Source organism: Schistocerca americana, chromosome 2 (assembly GCF_021461395.2).
Source record: "Schistocerca americana isolate TAMUIC-IGC-003095 chromosome 2, iqSchAmer2.1, whole genome shotgun sequence".
NCBI lineage: Eukaryota > Metazoa > Arthropoda > Insecta > Orthoptera > Acrididae > Schistocerca > Schistocerca americana.
The window spans coordinates 961,966,492-961,990,591 of NC_060120.1; the positions used below are offsets into that span (position 1 = coordinate 961,966,492).

The 24,100-nt window shown below is 39.0% G+C and overlaps 1 protein-coding gene across 2 annotated transcripts in view; it reads left to right on the plus strand.

Moving 5' to 3' along the window:
- Positions 1–24,100, plus strand: part of LOC124596201 (calpain-5-like) — a 288,416-nt gene that overhangs the window by 75,796 nt on the left and 188,520 nt on the right. For both annotated transcript variants that reach the window (XM_047135248.1, XM_047135246.1), the window contains exon 3: positions 22,819–22,950. In XM_047135248.1, the coding sequence (XP_046991204.1) occupies positions 22,819–22,950 (132 nt within the window). The remainder of the gene's footprint in view (positions 1–22,818; positions 22,951–24,100) is intronic.

Sequence of the window (24,100 nt, forward strand, 5' to 3'; positions counted from 1 at the left end):
TTTTCTATTTGGGGAGAAAAATAACCGATGATGGTTGAAGTAGAGTGGATATAAAATGTAGACTGGCAATGGCAAGGAAAGCGTTTCTGAAGAAGAGAAATTTGCTAACATCGAGTATAGATTTAAGTATCAGAAAGTCTTTTCTGAAATTATTTGTATGGTGTGTAGCCATGCATGGAAGTGAAAAATGACTGATAAACAGATGAGACAAGAAGAGAATAGAAGCTTTCGAAATGTGATGCTACAGAGGAATGCTGAAGATTAGATAGGTAGATCACATTGCAAATGAGGAGGTACTGAATAGAATTGGGGAGAAGAGCAATTTGCAGCACAACTTGACTAGAAGAAGGGATCGGTTGGTAGGAGATTTTCTGAGGCATCAAGGGATCGCCAATTTAGTATTGGAGGGCAAAAATCGTAGAGGGAGACCAAGAGATGAATACACTAAGCAGATTCAGAAGAATGTAGGTTGCAGTAGGTACTTAGAGATGAAGAAACTTGGGAATGATAGAGTAGCATGTAGAGCAGCATCAAACCAGTCTCTGGACTGAAGACCAGAGAGAGATATATCAAACGAAAGCGCTGGCACGTCGATAGACACACAAACATACACACAAAATTCTAGCTTTCGCAACCAACGGTTGCTTCGTCAGGAAAGAGGGAAGGAGAGGGAAAGATGAAAGGGTGTGGGTTTTAAGGGAGAGGGTAAGGAGTCATTCCAATCCCGGGAGCGGAAAGACTTACCTTAGGAGAAAAAAAGGGCGGGTATACACTCGCGCACATACACACATATCCATCCACACATATACAGACACAAGCAGACATTGATGCTAAGGTAAGTCTTTCCGCTCCCGGGATTGGAATGACTCCTTACCCTCTCCCTTAAAACGCACATCCTTTCGTCTTTCCCTCTCCTTCCCTCTTTCCTGACGAAGCAACCGTTGGTTGTGAAAGCTAGAATTTTGTGTGTATGTATATATTTTTTCTCTCACAAAATTTCGTCTAGCGAGTACATCCAGCAGAAAATGGATGTTAAAGAGTGGCAATCTGGCAACACAGTAACCACATATCTGGTAACTACCTCTGTCAGCACTTATTAGTCATGCAGTACAGGTGGTGTAGTAGATAGAGTTTTGGGTTAGCATGCAGAAGGTCAGTGGTTTGATCCTGGGTTGAGGCATATGTTTTTTATTTGGTAAATGTAGTCCATGTGGTATGGGCATGAATTTATTTGTATCACTTCATCTACTAGATGTGAAACCTGTTTTCTTTGTATCCTCCTCCAATGGTCCCATAGGTTACTACCAACTATTGTCCTTGCCTCCTTCAGGTGCATTATATTTCGTTAGGGTCTTACATTACCAGTAGGACTAGTGGCGTGCTTTGCAAATAATGCCCGAACTTGGTAACTATTTGTATGTTTATCACCATGGTCCTTCTAATTATGCCTTTCAACATTGAGTCTGGTAAGCGCCTTTTGTTTAGTACATATCTCAATGAATTATTATTATTATTATTCTATTGATGGGATTGTGGAAATATCACGTCTATTACCATTAGAGAAACAGTGCAATTCAAAACCGAACATTTCACAATTAATGGTGTCAGGTTGAACCATGCAGAACAATATCTGTCAGAGAGGTAATGCGTATTAGGTGGAACTACGCACAGGACTGACAGCATGTTTATACTGTATGCACTGTCCACCAGACAGGGACTAGTTGCAAGTGGAGCAACATGCCCATGACAGACTCCAGTGTATTACCGTTAGTTCTAGAGAAAATAATGAATAGGACCGTTTTGTAGGAAATTTAATATAGTTTAATTTTGTACTGTGACAAATTTTCACTAGAGGGTGCGGTTTTTGTTATTCAACAAAAATGTACAAAAGTGATATTAAATGTTTCTATCTTGGAAACCATTTAGAATAGGGCATATGTCCATATGAAGTTTTTTGTTCAGAATCACTAATACTATCACCCCTCAAAGCATGTGCCTTTCTTCCTGACTGACCCTGTATATGGTAGGCAATGAAATTCTCATAACTCCATTTCGTTAAATTTTACAGGAGAAGCAAAAAGGCTTCTTAAAAAACAATATAAACTGATACAGATAAATTTCTACATATGTAATTAAAAAGTAGAACCATACTTACTGACAGATGAGAGAGATCCTTGCACTTTCAAATTTCTCTTTGGTAATGGAGTGTCTGGTTATTGGAATTATGAGGTTTCCACAGACAGGTGGAGTTACAAGGTTCTCATTGCCTACCATCAATATGTCATACATCATAATTATAACTGTAATATTAATGAAATTTGATATGTTAGTTATTTCAGACAAGAGTACTGTAGTAACAGTCTGTCTTCAGCTCAGCAAGGTAAGCAATATGGACCCTGCAGTACTCTTGCTTTGTCATTAATGAAAAATGGAACGCCAAACAAAATTGTGTCTGCACTATCTTAAACACATGTTGAGCAGAGTACGACATTAAATAACTTGGGCTGTTATGGTATAACAATTTCTTGTCGACAGACAATTGCATTAGACCCACATTACTGAGTGCATCAGTATGTGTCAAAATGTCACTGTGGCCTACTGAAAAATGCAATTTATGTGGAATAGTTATTAAAACAATTGTACTTAGGCCCTAAGTAATAATGCTGACACCCAGCAGACGGAAGAAGGTGGAGCTTATCCATGTTCTCTTATTTCAAAAATGAGCACAAACAGTCTCCAGCGTAAAAGCATTTATTTTGAGGTAACTGGTATTGGTCTGCTTTTGAGTGTCTTCAGACCTCATACAATGGATTTAGAAGGATGTCTGAAAATAATAGTAGCATATAAAATACATCATCTATAACAAATATTAAAAGAAGAAATTATACCCATGATGATGGTTGATGGTGGCAGTGAATGGAACGGCTATTATAACTCGACAAACACCAGCTGCTAAGGAGAGCAATGCAGCTGTTGCTGAAATATGGGATGCTCCACCCACTGCATACTGAATTAGGTCACCGATAGCCAATCAGACATACAGGATGTAAAACAGGTATTACAATAATGTGTATACAGCATGGTTACACAAAAGCTAATAACAAGTGAAGAAATAGGTGTATTACATTATATAAAGTAACTGCTGTAAACAGCATTTCATCAATCTCTGATAAAAAATGTATATAAAAGAGATAACCAACCATAATTGGTTGTAAGAACATTGACAGCCACCTGCGGGGATTTCTCACAAACTCATAGATTGTACACTGTGGGGGATTTCTTGCAAACTCGTAGATTTTATGGCAGCAAAAATGGTGGTTAAGCGAAGCTAATGGTTCCCATGGAGACAGTGTGATCATATCTAATGTGCCATCAAGCAGAAGATAATTTCAGACCTGCAACAGTGGCTGGATATGAAATATGTACTGGCATGCAAGCCAACACACAGGAAAACGTGTCAGGTATTGCATACTGCTCCTAGGTCATTGTTGTTGTTGTTGTGGTCTTCAGTCCTGAGACTGGTTTGATGCAGCTCTCCATGCTACTCTATCCTGTGCAAGCTTCTTCATCTCTCAGTACTTACTGCAACCTACATCCTTCTGAATCTGCTTACTGTATTCATCTCTTGGTCTCCCCCTACGATTTTTACCCTCCACGCTGCCCTCCAATGCTAAATTTGTGATCCCTTGATGCCTCAAAACATGTCCTACCAACCGATCCCTTCTTCTAGTCAAGTTGTGCCACAAACTTCTCTTCTCCCCAATCCTACTCAATACCTCCTCATTAGTTACGTGATCTACCCACCTTATCTTCAGCATTCTTCTGTAGCACCACATTTCGAAAGCTTCTATTCTCTTCTTGTCCAAACTATTTATCGTCCATGTTTCACTTCCATACATGGCTACACTCCATACAAATACTTTCAGAAATGACTTCCTGACACTTAAATCAATACTGGATGTTAACAAATTTCTCTTCTTCAGAAACGCTTTCCTTGCCATTGCCAGCCTACATTTTATATCCTCTCTACTTCGACCATCATCAGTTATTTTGCTCCCCAAATAGCAAAACTCCTTTACTGCTTTAAGTGCCTCATTTCCTAATCTAATTCCCTCAGCATCACCCGACTTAATTAGACTACATTCCATTATTCTTGTTTTGCTTTTGTTGATGTTCATCTTATATCCTCCTTTCAAGACACTGTCCATTCCATTCAACTGCTCTTCCAAGTCCTTTGCTGTCTCTGACAGAATTACAATGTCATCGGCGAACCTCAAAGTTTTTATTTCTTCTCCATGAATTTTAATACCTACCCCGAATTTTTCTTTTGTTTCCTTTACTGCTTGCTCAATATACAGATTGAACAACATCGGGGAGAGGCTACAACCCTGTCTTACGCCCTTCCCAACCACTGCTTCCCTTTCATGTCCCTCGACTCTTATAACTGCCATCTGGTTTCTGTACAAATTGTAAATAGCCTTTCGCTCCCTGTATTTTACCCCTGCCACCTTCAGAATTTGAAAGAGAGTATTCCAGTCAACATTGTCAAAAGCTTTCTCTAAGTCTACAAATGCTAGAAACGTAGGTTTGCCTTTCCTTAATCTTTCTTGTAAGATAAGTCGTAAGGTCAGTATTGCCTCACGTGTTCCAGTGTTTCTACGGAATCCAAACTGATCTTCCCCGAGGTTTGCTTCTACTAGTTTTTCCATTCGTCTGTAAAGAATTCGTGTTAGTATTTTGCAGCTGTGGCTTATTAAACTGATTGTTCGGTAATTTTCACATCTGTCAACACCTGCTTTCTTTGGGATTGGAATTATTATATTCTTCTTGAAGTCTGAGGGTATTTCGCCTGTTTCATACATCTTGCTCACCAGATGGTAGAGTTTTGTCAGGACTGGCTCTCCCACGGCCGTCAGTAGTTCCAATGGAATATTGTCTACTCCGGGGGCCTTGTTTCGAATCAGGTCTTTCAGTGCTCTGTCAAACTCTTCACGCAGTATCGTATCTCCCATTTCATCTTCATCTACATCCTCTTCCATTTCCATAATATTGTCCTCAAGTACATCGCCCTTGTATAGACCCTCTATATACTCCTTCCACCTTTCTGCTTTCCCATCTTTGCTTAGAACTGAGTTTCCATCTGAGCTCGTGATATTCATACAAGTCGTTCTCTTATCTCCAAAGGTCTCTTTAATTTTCCTGTAGGCGGTATCTATCTTACCCCTAGTGAGATAGGCCTCTACATCCTTACATTTGTCCTCTAGCCATCCCTGTTTAGCCATTTTGCACTTCCTGTCGATCTCGTTTCTGAGACGTTTGTATTCCTTTTTGCCTGTTTCACTTACCGCATTTTTATATTTTCTCCTTTCATCAATTAAATTCAATATTTCTTCTGTTACCCAAGGATTTCTACTAGCCCTCGTCTTTTTACCTACTTGATCCTCTGCTGCCTTCACTACTTCATCCCTCAAAGCTACCCATTCTTCTTCTACTGTATTTATTTCCCCTATTCCTGTCAATTGCTCCCTTATGCTCTCCCTGAATCTCTGTACAACCTCTGGTTCTTTCAGTTTATCCAGGTCCCATCTCCTTAAATTCCCACCTTTTTGCAGTTTCTTCAGTTTTAATCTACAGGTCATAACCAATAGATTGTGGTCAGAGTCCACATCTGCCCCTGGAAATGTCTTACAATTTAAAACCTGGTTCCTAAATCTCTGTCTTACCATTATATAATCTATCTGATACCTTTTAGTATCGCCAGGGTTCTTCCATGTATACAACCTTCTTTCATGATTCTTAAACCAAGTGTTAGTTATGATTATGTTGTGCTCTGTGCAAAATTCGACCAGGCGGCTTCCTCTTTCATTTCTGTCCCCCAATCCATATTCACCTACTATGTTTCCTTCTCTCCCTTTTCCTACACTCGAATTCCAGTCACCCATGACTATTAAATTTTCGTCTCCCTTCACAATCTGAATAATTTCTTTTATTTCATCATACATTTCTTCAATTTCTTCGTCATCTGCAGAGCTAGTTGGCATATAAACTTGTACTACTGTAGTAGGCGTGGGCTTCGTATCTATCTTGGCCACAATAATGCGTTCACTATGCTGTTTGTAGTAGCTTACCCGCATTCCTATTTTCCTATTCATTATTAAACCTACTCCTGCATTACCCCTATTTGATTTTGTGTTTATAACCCTGTAGTCACCTGACCAGAAGTCTTGTTCCTCCTGCCACCGAACTTCACTAACTCCCACTATATCTAACTTCAACCTATCCATTTCCCTTTTTAAATTTTCTAACCTACCTGCCCGATTAAGGGATCTGACATTCCACGCTCCGATCCGTAGAACGCCAGTTTTCTTTCTCCTGATAACGACATCCTCTTGAGTAGTCCCCGCCCGGAGATCCGAATGGGGGACTATTTTACCTCCGGAATATTTTACCCAAGAGGACGCCATCATCATGTAATCATACAGTAAAGCTGCATGCCCTCGGGAAAAATTACGGCTGTAGTTTCCCCTTGCTTTCAGCCGTTCGCAGTACCAGCACAGCAAGGCCGTTTTGGTTATTGTTACAAGGCCAGATCAGTCAATCATCCAGACTGTTGCCCTTGCAACTACTGAAAAGGCTGCTGCCCCTCTTCAGGAACCACACGTTTGTCTGGCCTCTCAACAGATACCCCTCCGTTGTGGTTGCACCTACGGTACGGCTATCTGTATCGCTGAGGCACGCAAGCCTCCCCACCATCGGCAAGGTTCATGCTTTCATATGGCATCATATTTTGGGGTAATTCATCACTGAGGAATGAAGTATTTATTGCACAAAAGCGTGTAATCAGAATAATAGCTGGAGTCCACCCAAGATCATCCTGCAGACATTTATTTAAGGATCTAGGGATATTCACAGTAGCTTCTCAGTATATATACTCTCTTATGAAATTTGTTATTAACAACCAAACCCAATTCAAAAGTAATAGCAGTGTGCATAACTACAATACTAGGAGAAAGGACGATCTTCACTATTCAAGATTAAATCTAACTTTGGCACAGAAAGGGGTGAATTATACTGGCACTAAAGTCTTTGGTCACTTACCAAATAGTATCAAAGGTCTGACAGATAACCAACAAGTATTTAAGAAGAAATTAAAAGAATTTCTGAATGACAACTCCTTCTACTCCATAGAGGAATTTTTAGATATAAATTAAGAAAAAAAGAAAAAAAACAAAAATATTAAAAAAAATAATAAAAAAAATAAAAATAAAAAATAAAGAAAAACAAAAAACACAAAAAAAATGTTTTATTAACTTAAGTATGTTGTTAAATTAACCTAATTATGTCATGTATTGGAAAATTCGACTCGTTCCACATCATTACGAAATATCGTATTCATGATCCATGGAACTAGTATTAATCTAATCTAATCTAATCTAATCTACTCCCTAAATAGCAAAACTCCTTTACTACTTTAAGTGTCTCATTTCCTAATCTAATTCCCTCAGGATCACCCGATTTAATTTGACTACATTCCATTATCCTCATTTTGCTTTTGTTGATGTTCATCTTATATCCTCCTTTCAAGACACTGTCCATTCCGTTCAACTGCTCTTCCAAGTCCTTTGCTGTCTCTGACAGAATTACAATGTCATCGGCGAACCTCAAAGTTTTTACTTCTTCTCCATGAATTTTAATACCTACTCCGAATTTTTCTTTTGTTTCCTTTACTGCTTGCTCAATATACAGATTGAATAACATCGGGGAGAGGCTACAACCCTGTCTCACTCCTTTCCCAACCACTGATTCCCTTTCATGCCCCTCAACTCTTATAACTGCCATCTGGTTTCTGTACAAATTGTAAATAGCCTTTCGCTCCCTGTATTTTACCCCTGCCACCTTCAGAATTTGAAAAAGAGTATTCCAGTTAACATTGTCAAAAGCTTTCTCTAAGTCTACAAATGCTAGAAACGTAGGTTTGCCTTTTCTGAATCTTTCTTCTAAGATAAGTCATAAGGTTAGTATTGCCTCACGTGTTCCAACATTTCTACGGAATCCAAACTGATCTTCCCCGAGGTCCGCTTCTACCAGTTTTTCCATTCGTCTGTAAAGAATTCGCGTTAGTATTTTGCAGCTGTGACTTATTAAACTGATAGTTCGGTAATTTTCACATCTGTCAACACCTGCTTTCTTTAGGATTGGAATTATTATATTCTTCTTGAAGTCTGAGGGTATTTCCTAGGTCATAATGCAAATAAAAGTACTACTTGAGTGATGCCATTATTTGCTATTGAAGTGGCAGGGAGGTATCAATGTGCACATTTCAGCAGAAGACAATTTCAAAGTTACAACAGTGACTAGTTATTACAAAATATTTTCGTGCAAGTCAGATGACTATCATAATAAGTGTCATATGCCCCGATGACATTGACCAAGTAACCAACAAGATAATAAGTAAAGTAGGCTACATAATACCTAAATCATGAAAAAAATGTGCTAAAAAAAAAGTGTGGCACAAAATATCATTGACCATTGAAGTAGTCAGACATAAAACAATGAGTGTAAGAAACTGAAGTTTAAAAGAACTGTGAACGTGTATGTTTACAGTTATAAATATTTCATGATATTCCATAAAACAGGCAAATACATTGTCAGATGTATAGAAATATAGGTTACATCGTTACAATATAATACATCATAGACCCATCTAGTCAGTCATAAATGTAAAACAAAAGCATAAGCAGTGACAGGTTAAAAGATACCATGAATGTAGTTATTTACAGTCACAGAAAGTCTAAAATAGCGATAAGCATGAAGTTACAATTATCATTTGGAGAAGTAAAAGAGGAATAAAAATGAACAGAAGTAAAATAAGTTTCCTTAATTAGTCTAGATCAAAATCATCGTATTACCTCAAGGCAACTGTCATGAAGCAAACCGAGTCCATTAAGATAGTCATGAATAAAAAGTAAAAACATAAGCAGTTATAAGTTTAAAATAAAGTGTACAAGGTTTTATACAGTCCATGAAAACATTCCATAAAAAATAAAAGAAAGAATAAAAGAAGAACAGAAGAGCAGGATCATTCTATAGCAAGTCTTCAGAAAGATCATAGAAATTTTTTCTCTAAAGTCTAACTGCATATGGAGTATGGTCTAGGGTTTTTACTTGTAGTTTACACAAATTTCTATCTCTTCCAATCTGTTAAGTAACAATCCTTTAGGTGCATTATGAAGAACTTTTAAGTTATTCGTTATAGATCTCTCTGAGTGACTGTCATGTGGTAGGTGTTGGCCAAATACTGATTTGTTATGAGACGTACCTGAAGTGTGTTCCTTATAATGAGTATTGATGTTCTGACTTGTCTGGCCAGTGTACTGTTTGTTGCAGTCTTTGCATAATGTTTTATAAACAACAGAATTTAGATAGATATTGCTGCAGTTTCCTGTTGTATGTTTCAGCCTATTCTGCAAGAGGTTATTAGTAGTAAAGGCCATTTTCAAATTAATGTTCTTGAACAATTTATTAATTTTGTCAAAATTTAAACCAGTGTACGTCATTTTGGAAAGTTTGCTTTTGGGAGTAGTAAGATTGCTGTCAGACTGTTGAATTTACAAAGCAAATAATCAACTTCATTACGGTTAAACAGTTAGCTTTGGCAATTTGCTTTAAAATGCTTAGTTATTTGCATTAATAATAACAACAGTGGTAGTCAACTTCCTGTAAATGGTAAAACAATGTTTACCACTACAATTTTATATGATTAGATCTAAAAAGTTGATGCTGTTGTTATTTTCATGCTCTATTGTAAAAGTGAGATTAGGATGAACGTTATTTAAAATACTAGTGAGTGAGTAACCTCGTTTCTGGAACCTTCATATAACAACAAAGTATCATCAGGAAGTCTCTTAAAATATAAAATTTTATTTGTGATGTGTGGGTTGATCCTGAAAAACAGTAATTCTACATTATTAACAAAGATGTCAACTATGGTACCTGATAGTGAATTGTACAGGAAAAACAGTAATTCCACATTATTAACAAAGACGTCAACTATGGTACCTGCTAGTGAATTGAAGATTGCTAATCCGTCCTTTTTGAAATAGATTTTGCCAATGAATGAAGGGTATTTGAAAGCAAGAATGTTTTCAAGTAAGTCAATGAACTCTGTTATTTTTCCTGTACTCATAATCTTATTTTGAAGGAAATTATTTTTTATAATGGCTATTGTTTTGGTGACTGGTATGGTTACAGGTTAATAACGTCTAATTAGACAGACCTTGCATTGTTAGGAATTTCAAAGTTGCAGATTAACTGTGCTAGTTCATAGCTGTTCTTTATGCTGAAAGTATCTTCAAAACCATAAAATGCTTTCAAAATATCATTCAGTTTTTTGTTTAGGTTGTATGATGGACAGTTCATGTTGTTAACAATTGGATGAATTGGCACATTGTGCTTATGTAGCTTTACTGGGATCTTAATTTAGGTAATTGGGGATTCATTATCTTCAATGAATGTTTTTCTTTTGGTAAAAAAAGGAAATTATTATTGCCAGTCAGCTGTTTAATCATATTTTGAAATTTTGTGGTTGTATCTTTGCCCTTCTCACCGAAAAAGTTAGTCTTTGAGATGTAATCACTTATATTATTAATTGTAAGAATGTCATTAATATTTTTAGCTGTTTGGGATTCATGATCTCTCTTGCTTGTCTTTTTTTTCTTTGATGATTATGTCTTTAGTTTTTAGTGCAATTGTGTAAACATCTGATTTACTCAAATGGGAACATTTCATTGCAACTTTAGCATTGCCTACTATGTGTTTAATGTTTACATTACTTGGAGTAGGCGTTAAATTCTATTTTAACCCTTTGTTTAAAAGGGCAGTTTCAGCTGGAGTAAAATGAATATTAGTGAGTCTGGAAGTCCTTGGATAGAATTATGCTCATTGATGAAAGAATTATGTGCAATTTTATGTTGCCAGCTGATCAGCGTATCTATTTCCTTTTGAAGCTTATTCATACACCAAAGAGCCAAAGAAACTGGTACACCTGCCTAATATCCTGTAGGGCCCCGCGAACTCACAGAAGTGCCACTACACAATGTGGCATGGACTTGACTAATGTCTGAAATAGTGCTGCAGGGCTGTCTGTAAATCCATAACAGTATGATGGGGTGGAGATCTTTTTGTGGTAATCAGTTTCGGTCAGTTTTTGACCATCTATAGATGTCATACTGAAATACGAACATAAAATGGGTTTAGAAGGATGCCTGAAAAAAGTAGTAAAATATAAAACACATCATCTATAACAAATATTAAAAGAGGAATATACCCAGGTGGTAGGCGATGGCAGGGAATGGAGTGGCTGTTATGACTCCACAAATGTCAAGTGCTAAGGAGAGCAATGCAGCTGTTGCTTAAATACATGATGCTCCACCCACTGCATACTGAGTTACAGTAGCGATAACCAATCAGGCATACAGGATGTAAAACAGGTATTACAATATTGCAGAATGGTTACACAAAGCTAATAACAAATGAAGAACTAGGTGAATTGCGTTATACAAAGTAACTGTATTTCATAATCATGATAAAAATATATATAAAAAAGATAACTAATCATAATCGGTTGTGAGAACATTGATAGCCATCTGTGAGAATTTCTCGCAAACTCGTAGACTATACAATAGCAGAGATGGTGGATAAGTGTCGCTAATGGTTCCCATGGTGACACCATCTAGTAGAAGAGAATTTCAGAGCTGCAACAGTGGTAGGATGTGACATCATGTATAAATGCTTGCCAGGTATTACATATTACTCCTAGATAGTAGAGTTAGTGAAACTACCACTTGAGTGACACCATTATTTACCATCTAAATGGCGTGGAGGTGTCAATGTGCATGTTTCAGTAGAATATGATATGAAAGTTGCTACAGTGACTAGTTGTTACAAAATATTGGTGTGCAAGTAAGATGACTGTCATAATATGTGTCAGATCCCCCCAGATGACATTGACTAAGTAACCAACAAGATAACTAGTAAAGTAGGGTACATAATACCTAAAGCATGAAAAATATCTTACATAAAAAAAACTACACCCATTGAGGTAGTCCAAGTAGTATTTTCACTGGCACTACGATCTAGGAGCAATATGCAATCCCTTGAATGCATTTCTACATGTCAGCCTGCATGCCAGTACTCATTTGAAATCCAGCCGTTGTCACAGCTCTGAAGTGCTCTTCTACTGGATAGCACAATCAATATAACCACACCATCTTCATGGGAACCATTAGTGTTGTTTAACCACCATATTTGTTGTCATGCAATCTACAAGTTTGTTGAAATCCCCACAGGTGGCCATCAGTGTTCTCACAACCAGTTATCGTTGGTTCTCTCTTTTGTATACATTTTTATCACAGATTAATGAAATACAATTGCCTTATATAATGTAACACACCGATTTCTTCATTTGTTATTAGCTTTTGTGTAACCAATCTGTACACACCTTACTGTAATAAGTTTTTACATCCTGTATGCCTGATTGACTGTATCACTGATGTAATTCGGTATGCTGTGGATGGAGCATTGCATGTTCAAGCAACAGCTGCATTGCTCTCCTTAGGAGTTGATGTTTATGGAGTTATAACAGCCTCTCCTTTCACCACCACTGCGTGCAATAATGGTTGTAATTTATTCTTTTAATATTTGTTGTAGAGGATCAATTTTATATGTTACTACTATTCTCAAGCATTCCTCTAAATCCATTCTATCTTCATATTTCAGTATGAGGTCTAAAGACTGACTGCAAGCAATTACCACAAAATAAATGTGTTTTGTGGTCGAGACGGTTTGTGCTTATTTTTAAAGTACTTTTTACCAGACAGCTGTTCTCCATGAGAAATGTTCTCAAAAATTACTAAACCTTATCTTAAATAAATGAAAAGCAGAATCGCATCAACAAAGCAACTCTGAGTCTTAAGCACCTGCTGTGGTTGCAGAGGTTAATTAATCCTAACAGACATATACTGGCTGTAAAGTTTGGACCATTACTCCATGCTCCCTTATTTGTTGTTTCCTGATGCTGAATCTATTCTGCCAAGAGTTTTTGTAGTTAGGAAATCAAGGAGTGTGTTTCTGTCACAAAGAACTAAGGATTTAAATAGTTTATCCATTTGCCTGCATAAGCCTTAATACAACTGATGAAGTGTTGCAGGTGCCCCAAAGACTGCCTGCTGACAACTGATTTTCTTTAACAGCTACCAACTGCCTTGGCTTGTAGCACACTTGAAGTTGAGTCTCTCTCCCTCCCTCTCTCCCTCTCTCTCTCTCTCTCTCTCTCTCTCTCTCTCTCTCTCTCTCTCTCTCTCAAATATCTGTATCTTCCTTGCAGTATGGGTGGATAAGCAAAGACCACCATTCCTTGTATCCCATCATCACACTTACCAATGGTTGTTGGAGAACTGGGGGTGTAGGGGCACTGGCTGCCTCCCAGCTCAGAAACCCCTAATTGCCACATCTACACCTAGCCATTAATGGCTGGGTAGTAAGAAGCTAGACTTGCAATGCAGAAAGAAAAGTAGTACTACAATGGCTGTTCGCCAATCACATGCTTACAAAAGAGCTGTGAGTCTCTGCACTGCAAAAACAAACCTCTTAATAACAGTAACAGACGATATCCCATGGTAAACAGTGTGTGTATTGTCATGAAAACAGATGGAGAGACTTTGGATAAAATCTCACCTTTCTACTTATACAAAGCTTTGGAATGAGTCATAAGGTCACAAAATTCAAAGAAGAGACTGCAGAATGGCAGACCTTCAGTTAAGATAGCTAGAGTGAAACTCATAAGTTTGAAATGACTTGGAGTTTGCTGTGGCCATTCTCTTACACTGCTTTAATTATTAACAGTTAGGGCACAGGATCACAGTATCACAGTCTGTAAGGACCAACCAACATAAGCAGGATGCAGCTCAGCTGCATGTGAATAAATCTCCAACCACACTGCATAGTCACCAAATGTCAGGGTCCCCAAGCCCACCTTGCGTAGAGCAGTGTGTGTCCAATCATTTTGGGAAAAAAAAGTCAAAAAGTAAATGTAAACTTTCATATGCCTTACACAGAGACAAAGAAGATATGTTAGACAACACTCCTCTAACACTCATAAAAACAGGGCACGAACAACCTACTGCTTGGATTGATGTTGGCACAAAAATGAGAACTGCTGCAGACAATACCAGAACCTGGACTGATGCTTTCACAAAAATGAGAACTGCTGCTGCAATACCAGAACCTGTACTTGTATGTGCAGTTGTGGAGCTGCCATCCTAAACAGTGCATGAAAGAAAGCAAACCCAGAAAGAACAGCAGTTAAAGAATGAAGTGTTCTCCATGCAAGCACATCAACTCAAAAGGTAAACAAGCAGAAACAAAACATAATAATAGAAAAAAAACTGCTGCAAAAATACACAAAACACAAAATCTAGCAGCGTACAGCAATTAACCTGAGAGGTCAACATTGAATCCATCAGACCATGTTTCCTTTGTGATATCTGATGACTCACAGGACTACTCATCTAATGAAGAAACTGACTTTGAACTCCGTTCTCCACCTAGTCAATCCAGGAAAGCTGACGTACACCTGGCGTCAACCAAGCCACGAGTAATGGTTTACAGGTTAGTCCAATTTTCTTCTATCACTGATGGAAAATCAAGAAAACTGTCTCAAGAACCAGAACGAATCAGGAAATACACTCCTGGAAATTGAAATAAGAACACCGTGAATTCATTGTCCCAGGAAGGGGAAACTTTATTGACACATTCCTGGGGTCAGATACATCACATGATCACCCTGACAGAACCACAGGCACATAGACACAGGCAACAGAGCATGCACAATGTCGGCACTAGTACAGTGTATATCCACCTTTCGCAGCAATGCAGGCTGCTATTCTCCCATGGAGACGATCGTAGAGATGCTGGATGTAGTCCTGTGGAACGGCTTGCCATGCCATTTCCACCTGGCGCCTCAGTTGGACCAGCGTTCGTGCTGGACGTGCAGACCGCGTGAGACGACGCTTCATCCAGTCCCAAACATGCTCAATGGGGGACAGACCCGGAGATCTTGCTGGCCAGGGTAGTTGACTTACACTTTCTAGAGCACGTTGGGTGGCACGGGATCCATGCGGACGTGCATTGTCCTGTTGGAACAGCAAGTTCCCTTGCCGGTCTAGGAATGGTAGAACGATGGGTTCGATGACGGTTTGGATGTACCGTGCACTATTCAGTGTCCCCTCGACGATCACCAGTGGTGTACGGCCAGTGTAGGAGATCGCTTCCCACACCATGATGCCGGGTGTTGGCCCTGTGTGCCTCGGTCGTATGCAGTCCTGATTGTGGCGCTCACCTGCACGGCGCCAAACACGCATACGACCATCATTGGCACCAAGGCAGAAGCGACTCTCATCGCTGAAGACGACACGTCTCCATTCGTCCCTCCATTCACGCCTGTCGCGACACCACTGGAGGCTGGCTGCACGATGTTGGGGCGTGAGCGGAAGACGGCCTAACGGTGTGCGGGACCGTAGCCCAGCTTCATGGAGACGGTTGCGAATGGTCCTCGCCGATACCCCAGGAGCAACAGTGTCCCTAATTTGCTGGGAAGTGGCGGTGCGGTCCCCTACGGCACTGCGTAGGATCCTACGGTCTTGGCGTGCATCCGTGCGTCGCTGCGGTCCGGTCCCAGGTCGACGGGCACGTGCACCTTCCGCCGACCACTGGCGACAACATCGATGTACTGTGGAGACCTCACGCCCCACGTGTTGAGCAATTCGGCGGTACGTCCACCCGGCCTCCCGCATGCCCACTATACGCCCTCGCTCAAAGTCCGTCAACTGCACATACGGTTCACGTCTACGCTGTCGCGGCATGCTACCAGTGTTAAAGACTGCGATGGAGCTCCGTATGCCACGGCAAACTGGCTGACACTGACGGCGGCGGTGCACAAATGCTGCGCAGCTAGCGCCATTCGACGGCCAACAACGCGGTTCCTGGTGTGTCCGCTGTGCCGTGCGTGTGATCATTGCTTGTACAGCCCTCTCGCAGTGTCCGGAGAAAGTATGGTGGGTCTGACACACCGGTGTCAATGTGTTCTTTTTTCCATTTCCAGGAGTGTAATAACAAAAGCAAGAGATAAAAAATGACCTGGCCATCTCAGTCATCCCTGCTTCACCACTACCAAAGAATGAGAATTGCTCGTGATGCGCCATCCAAGTACTGGTGCAGGCCAAAAAGACTGTATAAACCCCATTGTCCAGACTCGAACCATGGCAGTGCTGCAATCAGACCACAGTGGCTGTTACTGCATGAATAAAAGTTTCACAGAGTTCTTGTCACATCAGATTTGGCAATCTTGAGCCTTTGTCAACTTTCTCTTTCATCATGGTCAGGAGATATTTCAGTTGGCCATTAGGTGCTTAAGTTGCCAAATTATATTATGGGGATGTTGAAAACTCAAGACACAAACCTGATGTGGCAAGAACTCTTCCAAGCATCAAGAATGTTCCCATGAAAAATCATGTTGGCTGTTACTACTACCTAGGTGAGTTTCACCCACTGTCCACAGTCCATTTACATCTCGCAGTACAATTTGCAAGAACTAGTCGGTCTGCTTAAACAGCTAGCTCCACCATTTTTAATGCTGGAATACGCCAGTGCCCACAACCAACAGCAGAGCCTTCCTTAAAGCTCCAACAGAGACAAATGAATTGAGCATCTAATCACTAAGATCAGCTTCTGCATTCTCAATATCAGGAAACCAATCCTCTTTGGTGCAGCACATGCCACTCACTCCAGCATAGTTTTAAGAATTAGTAGTCCAGTCTTCTCCATTTCACTCCAGTGGAATACCCATGAGGATCTATGTGATAAAGACTATTTCTCATTTATCCTATCCGTCTCTGCCTCCAGCCAGCAGAATGCCTGTTGTGCTGGGTATTCCAAAATAAAATTGGCCCCACTTCAGCTCCATAGTCAAGTTCAGTGCTGACATTCTCTCCAGAGAGTCCATGCCACGTGCCTCTGTAGGCTCAGTACAGTCTACCCTCATCCTGAACTCTCTTTAAGCAAAACATTAATGTAAATGTTTGAATGAAGTCACCTCCTTGGCCTTCTACTTGATCAATCTGTTGTGCTTACCACACAGCTAGCATTAGCTGAAGGCCAGCTGCATGATGAAACTTGATCTTCTTGGCTTCTAATTGACACCACATTGGCAACTGATTACACAATTCTTCTGTGTTTCAAAGCCCTGAATTGTCCTCTCACTGGACTATGGATGTGTAGCCTATGGGTCTGTACAACAGTTGGTGTTAAACCTATTTGGTCTAGTACACTGCACCGATGTGAGAAGCTGGAGCTGGAAGTTTTTGCGTGGGATCCTTTAGAATTCTTCTGGCAGAAGTTGGTGTCCACCACTACATGTCAAACAACAGTATTTACTTGTCATCTATGCAGTAGCAATGAATCTGATGTCCAGCCATCTATATCACTCAGTTCTTTTTAAAAACCACCAATATAGTCTCTATAAGCATCTCAAAGCAAGATTATCAATTCTTGTGCAACTGGAAGTTACGAGAAATAATGTTGAACTTTCTCTTTTGGTTTGTGTATGTAATACTCTCCTCAAGAACCTACATGGCATTAGCTTGTCTTGAGATGCATCTAGCTATTTTTCATGGACCAAAGGAGAATTCCAAACCCACAGCATTTTAATGACAGTTTCTGTTGGTTCTCAACAAATATCCCAAATTACAAACAACCAGTACCTATTCTAATGGCTCTAGAAACAACGACAGAGCTTACCTTGCATTTGTTTGCATGGATGGCTATGGGCAACAGTCTGTACCAAATATATATAGTGTGTACACCGTGAACTTACAGCCAATAAACTAAATCGAGTATCACATCGGAAGTCAGGAGAGCAAGAACTTCACATTGCGCTGTGAGTCAGTGAATAGCCTAGCCCATATACCAACTTCACCCACAGTATGTTCTGTCATCTAACATTTGGCATAAAAGATCTGTTTCCAAAGCTCCAAGATGCTGACATCCCATTATTTTAGGACATGAGGGCATATTGGCATCCTAGGAAATGAGCTTGCATATCAAAAGGTCAGAGTGATATGTCCTGCCCCAGTGTAGGTGCAATGGGAATCCAGCCCAGATAAACAATGTAGAACAAGTTTATTAATAAATACATAAACAAAAGCTCCTTCCTGGAGTAATGTAATGACAAGAACTGTTTGTGGTAATCACTGAATTTACACGAATTCACAAGTTTGCAGATAGCCCCAATAACAGACAAAGTCAATGTCAGAATTCACTCTGTAGTAGAGCAGTTGTAGATGAAAACATCACAATTGCTACATTTGTTTCATCTCTTCCTTATATTTGCAAGTCATAGTTCAAACATTTCTTCTGTAATGTGATCCATCTTTTCCCTTGTGGTAGATATGCCAAGTCATATAAAATGTGATCTGATTTGTTTGGCAGTGTCTGAAGTAAACATGCATAAATATCAGCATCATCCATTGGTTTATTTAGTGGGGACATATTTGATTGAGAATGAAACATGGTCCAAGTAGGCCATAATCTGTTTATTATCCATGAAATTGGCCAGTTTCAACCATGGGTCATTTGCAAGCTAATCATCAGTATTATAGATTTGATAGAACTGTGTAGTACCTTTATAAATTTTAGAAGTTTTCACTCTCCCTGGAACCATCCCCTGAATGCCACACCTTCCCTTTCATCCAGTTTGTTTCAGTATACTTTCCTTTCAATAATTTAGCCACTTGCCTTCCCTACCTATATACATATATATTTTAAAAAAGTATGTGCTTCATATGTTAGAAAGATTTATGCACTGTTTATCTTACAGTACTGCAGCACATATAAGAGGTATGTGGAATTCGGATATTTTATGTATGTATGATGTACTAGAACTTCAAGTTAGTGTATTATGTATAAATGTTTATGTTGGTTTAAAATATTCTGTTCATGCTGTTAATAATTTACAAATGGAGATTTTAGTTATTAGTCTGACAAATATGCCCCATGAGGAAGTCTGGTATATTTTTAGTGATTTTAACAAGACAACAAATGTTACATTTATACAAAATTTTTAGTGATTTTAACAAGACAACAAATCTTACATGACACAGAGTGTGTGAGCTATATGAGTCAACTAGTACTACTTACAAAATATGAGCTCTAAATGACGCTATTTGCATCAAAACTGTAGTTACTACTTCCATTTCATATCAAGTTGTATGATAATTTAGACAGCCCCATCTAGAGTAGGTCCCTTCTCCTTCACATAACACCTATGTATTTCAACATATGTATGGTAAAATATTGTTGAAATAACTGTTCTGACATGGTATAATCCAACTTTTGTTTTCATTTGTATTATAATACCATACAAAAGAGAAAGTGAAACTGTACCTAGTGTGTGTGTGTGTGTGTGTGTGTGTGTGTGTGTGTGTGTGTGTGTGTACACAGTATAAACATTAACAAAATAAAACCGACAAACTGCAGGGATTAATTCCTGGCTGGGAATGTAGAAAAAAGGGCCCTATGAAAATGTGTCCGGAAATGCATCATTGCCACATTAGATGGTACTGACAAATGAAACTTCCTCTGACCATTTGCCTTTTGTTCCTTGTGTGCTGCAGGCTGTGTGATTGATGCGGTATGCTGTAAGCAGCAGAATGGTTCAGTATTCGTTTTGGGAATGAGTTGAGATGCTGTTTGTGTGTGGCCAAGTAGATGGAAATGGTTAAGAGACAGCACAGCTGTACCAAAAACTTCACAGACACCAACCAAATCACACAACATTTCAAGCCCTTTTTGGGAGTTTGGGAGTAATGGGTCCTTTCAGACAGACAAACGTGCAGGGAGACTGCAGACTGCGGGAGTACATCAGATTTGGGGGACAGGGTTCTACAGGATGTTGAAATGAACCCTAGTGCAAGCTCCAGGCAAGTGACCCACCAACATGGTGTAAGCTAAAGTACAATTATGTGTGTATGCATGTTGGTGGGCCACTCGCCTGGAACTTGTTCTATACCCCGATCTTCCAAATCTGGTGTATGCGCAGTCCGCCACCTCCATGCATGTTCATTTGTCTGAAAGGACCCATGATCCCCCAAATGTCCAAAAAGTACTTGAAATGTGTGATGTGGTTGGTGGTTCTGAGGGTACTTATTTTGATGTAGTTGTGCTGCTTCTTGACCATTTCCATCTGCTTGGCCATATGCAACACTTATCTCAGCTTGTTCCCAACATGCATACCAGACCATTCTGCTGCTTGCAGTATGCACATCAATCAGACAGCCTGCAACACACAAGGAACACATGGCAGGTGATCAGAGGAACTTTAATTCTTCAGCAAAGTCTTCTGTGGCAACAATGCATTTCCGAACACATACTCATAAGACCTCTTTTGCCTCCATTTTCAGTCGGGAACCTGACCATGCACTTTGTCGGTTTTATTAATGTTCGCCCTATGTAATCTGTTACTAGTTCTGATGTACCATATGGTATATTTGTTACATCATCACTATTGTTTTATTTTATAGACTGACTGCACACCTCATTAAAATGCCCTACATAATATTTTGTAGTTCAGACTTTGTACTGTAATGTTTAATACTACATGTAACATGACATACGATTTATGAGTTTTTATCCTCTACTTTTAATATGATAGCATATGGGAAAATAATGAACATAACATGCCAGTGAAGTAACGATTTTGTATCTAGTGACAAAATGAACTGTTTCTTTGCCTTGGAATTCACTTTCATGCAAGTAGCTAATTTTTCAGCATAACTGTCAACATTTACTTCTTGCTTGAAAAAAATACCATTTACCATATCATAAACTGAATAATATTCCAAAGTAACCTTCATGAGACTATGCCATGTTTCCCAGTTCTCTTTGCCAGTTAATTTCTCAGCCTGTTGTTTTTCTGCACTCGTGATATTTCTTCTTGTCCACACATGTCAGTTAAGGTACATTTTACCATCTTTGTATTCTTTTAAACTTGTAAATGCATTAAATGACCTCATAAACTGCCCACAATACTGAGGAATAATATCACAATCCAGTTTCTTGAATTTGTTCTTTCTTAGATAACTTTACTAAATTACACGCCCAGTACTTCATCAAATCAATGTTTAGCAGAACCACACTCTGGCACCATATCAGGAAGAAAATATGTAACTAATATGCTGCATAAACAAAGATTTATTCAGTGATGTATATCAACATATTACTCATGGCTACATAACAAGAATAACAGCAATTCACCTAAGAATTTGCACAGCAACACCGATATCATTACATGTACAATACAATATGAAATTGTAGTTTATGCATTCCTTTACAATTTCAAACCATTCCTAAACATTTTCTCACTTACATGCTTAATGTCAGATATTTAACATTTGAACTCATTTGTAAAGTAATAAGACATTTGAAGATGTTTTATATTTATGAATTCAGTTCTTTAAAGACTCAGTGGTTTACTGGTCATTCAAGAAAGTTGTTACTAAGTTTTTATGCAAATAAATAAAATAAAGGGTCCACATTATGTATGTGTTGTAGCTTACATGTTGGAAAAGTTAAAGAATGTAGTCTACTCATCTGTTATGAGCCTCACAATTGCCTTTTTGAACAGTCATCTTGGTTTGTTTTTTTTTTCCTCTGAGAATTTGGGCGAAGTCAATGAGGAACAAGATATGTGCTTTCATCAGGATATCAAAGTGATGGACTGATTATATTAGGGCTACTGGAATATCAATATGCTACGAGACCAAGGCATACAGTGGGCAATTTACTGGTGAAATAATTTTATTGGGTGATTTTAAATATTCACAAAACCATTTGCAACAGAGATTGGTTTCAAATTTTGGAACATTGAACCACTGTTGCTGCATCAGACCAAAATGGAGGGGAGTGATGTGTACATCAGAGAATAATGAGTCTAATTTCAAAAATTAGTAGTGTGGCTTTTTTTTCTCGTAACAAAGCACATTTTAGAAACTCTATATGTGGTGGAAATAAACTAATATTGGTCTCACTGTAAAGATGACAAGTTCACTCGCAAACATGCACAACAAAAAACCACTAACAAATTAGCTTTCAGCCAAAGCCTTCTTCAGAAAGGGAGACAATCACACACATTCATTCACACAAGAAAGCACACATCCCACACACATGACCACCATCTCTGGCAGTTCAGCCTGGAATGCATTCTGGTCCGAGCTGCTGAAGATAATGGACATCTGTGCATGAGATGTGCTTGCTTGAGTGAATGAATCTGTGTGTGTTTTCTTTACTGAAGAAGGATTTGGCCGATAGCTAGTGTGTAAGTGTATTTTTGTGGTGCCTGTCTGCATGATGAATTCTTAGATATGAAGTAGTAACTGTAAAAAAAATTTAAACAAATAATTAAATGATTAATTATTTTGTGTAAAGAAAACTTATGTTAAAGTAACACATTCCACATCAATATGAAATGTTGTATTCATGATCTATGGAACAATGATTAAAGTATGTCTGTATGTATTCAATGTATCATCTTTACAACGAGTAACTCTCTACCTTTTCCTTATATTGTTGATAATCTAACCTGGTTTCCATTGTTGGAAATAAACTGAAGTTAGATGTAGATTCAGTGCTCAAAAAACCATTTGAATATTTTATTATCTGAAATTTTGCTTTTTCTCTAAACTAGTTATTTTATTATTATTGTTTTAGGAATTATGTGATCAGCCTTGCCTGTTCAGTGAAAATGTGCTGCCAGAAGATGTGCTTAAAGGACAACTAAGTAGCAGATGGTTTGTGTCAGCTTGTGCTGTTTTAGCTGGAGTCGGAGAGTTACGTAACAAGGTATGTTGCTGTAGATGTAGGGATGAGGCACCCAATTTTTTGAGCTCTCCATTAATTGTAGGTATATAAAGTAGATATTTGTAGTGTGAATAGGAAAAATGGGAAAGAAGAGGGTGGTACTCAAGAAGAAATTTGTTGAAAAGAGATACAAACGAAAGTTATAAAGATTTTAAATTTCCATTTATGTATCATATGGTAGTTTTTGTACCTTAACATTGCACCAGGACAGCTATGGCTGCTTTTATTTGCATGTTCCTCAAGACATCGTTGTTAAGTAGACTCATTTTGCTGTGTGATTTTTGATGCACTGTACTCTTGGAATATGTGTGTATTAATGTGTACAGCAGTTAATCACTCCAGGTAACCATTCTCCACACTGTTGATGTTCAGTAGCAGAATTCTTTTGTTGATACTTTTGTAGAAATCACATTACACACGAAACTTGCGGGAACTCACGCTGATTTCATCACAAGTTGACATATATATAGACTGCTCCTTGGAGACAATGCAAGCTATCTTAAGTCCATATTTCAAAGCAAATCCCATTCATTGCCATATTAGTGTTCCAACTATTACAAAGTAAATTCCAAAATGTGACGCAGTAGCCAAACTGATAGTAAACATGCCATGTACTCTACAGATAGCATTAGAAGTGAATGAAACTGGCCATGGGCTGGCTTATATGCCTGATTCTGGTGTAATCTCATCAGAGGGCACTCACGATGATAAGCGCACTCATGGGTACAGGCACCGTAGCAGTCAACAGTAATATTGTGCCTGCTACTTGGTTTCCATAGTGACAGCAGGTGGTGCCACTACAACCCTCCCCCTCCCCACTTCCCAGCAGCATCTGCCAAGGAAGAAAAACAAGGTGGTTGATGATCCGGAGGAGCTATCTTCCCCCCCCCACCCCCCCACCCCTCCACCCCCCCACCCCCCCACCCCCCCACCCCCCTTCCTCCTCCAATGCATGGTGTCTGCTGTGATGTTAAGTCTTCTCAAATTCCTTCTTGTCTCTTCCAACCATCCTGAGGACCTTTTTAATTTCAAAATGTAACTGACAAATTTTCTTGGTTATCCTTTTGCCATTTATTCTGAGTATGAGTGGAAAACTTTAATCTCTTCTTCCTTTTGTGTCTGTGATTGTTTC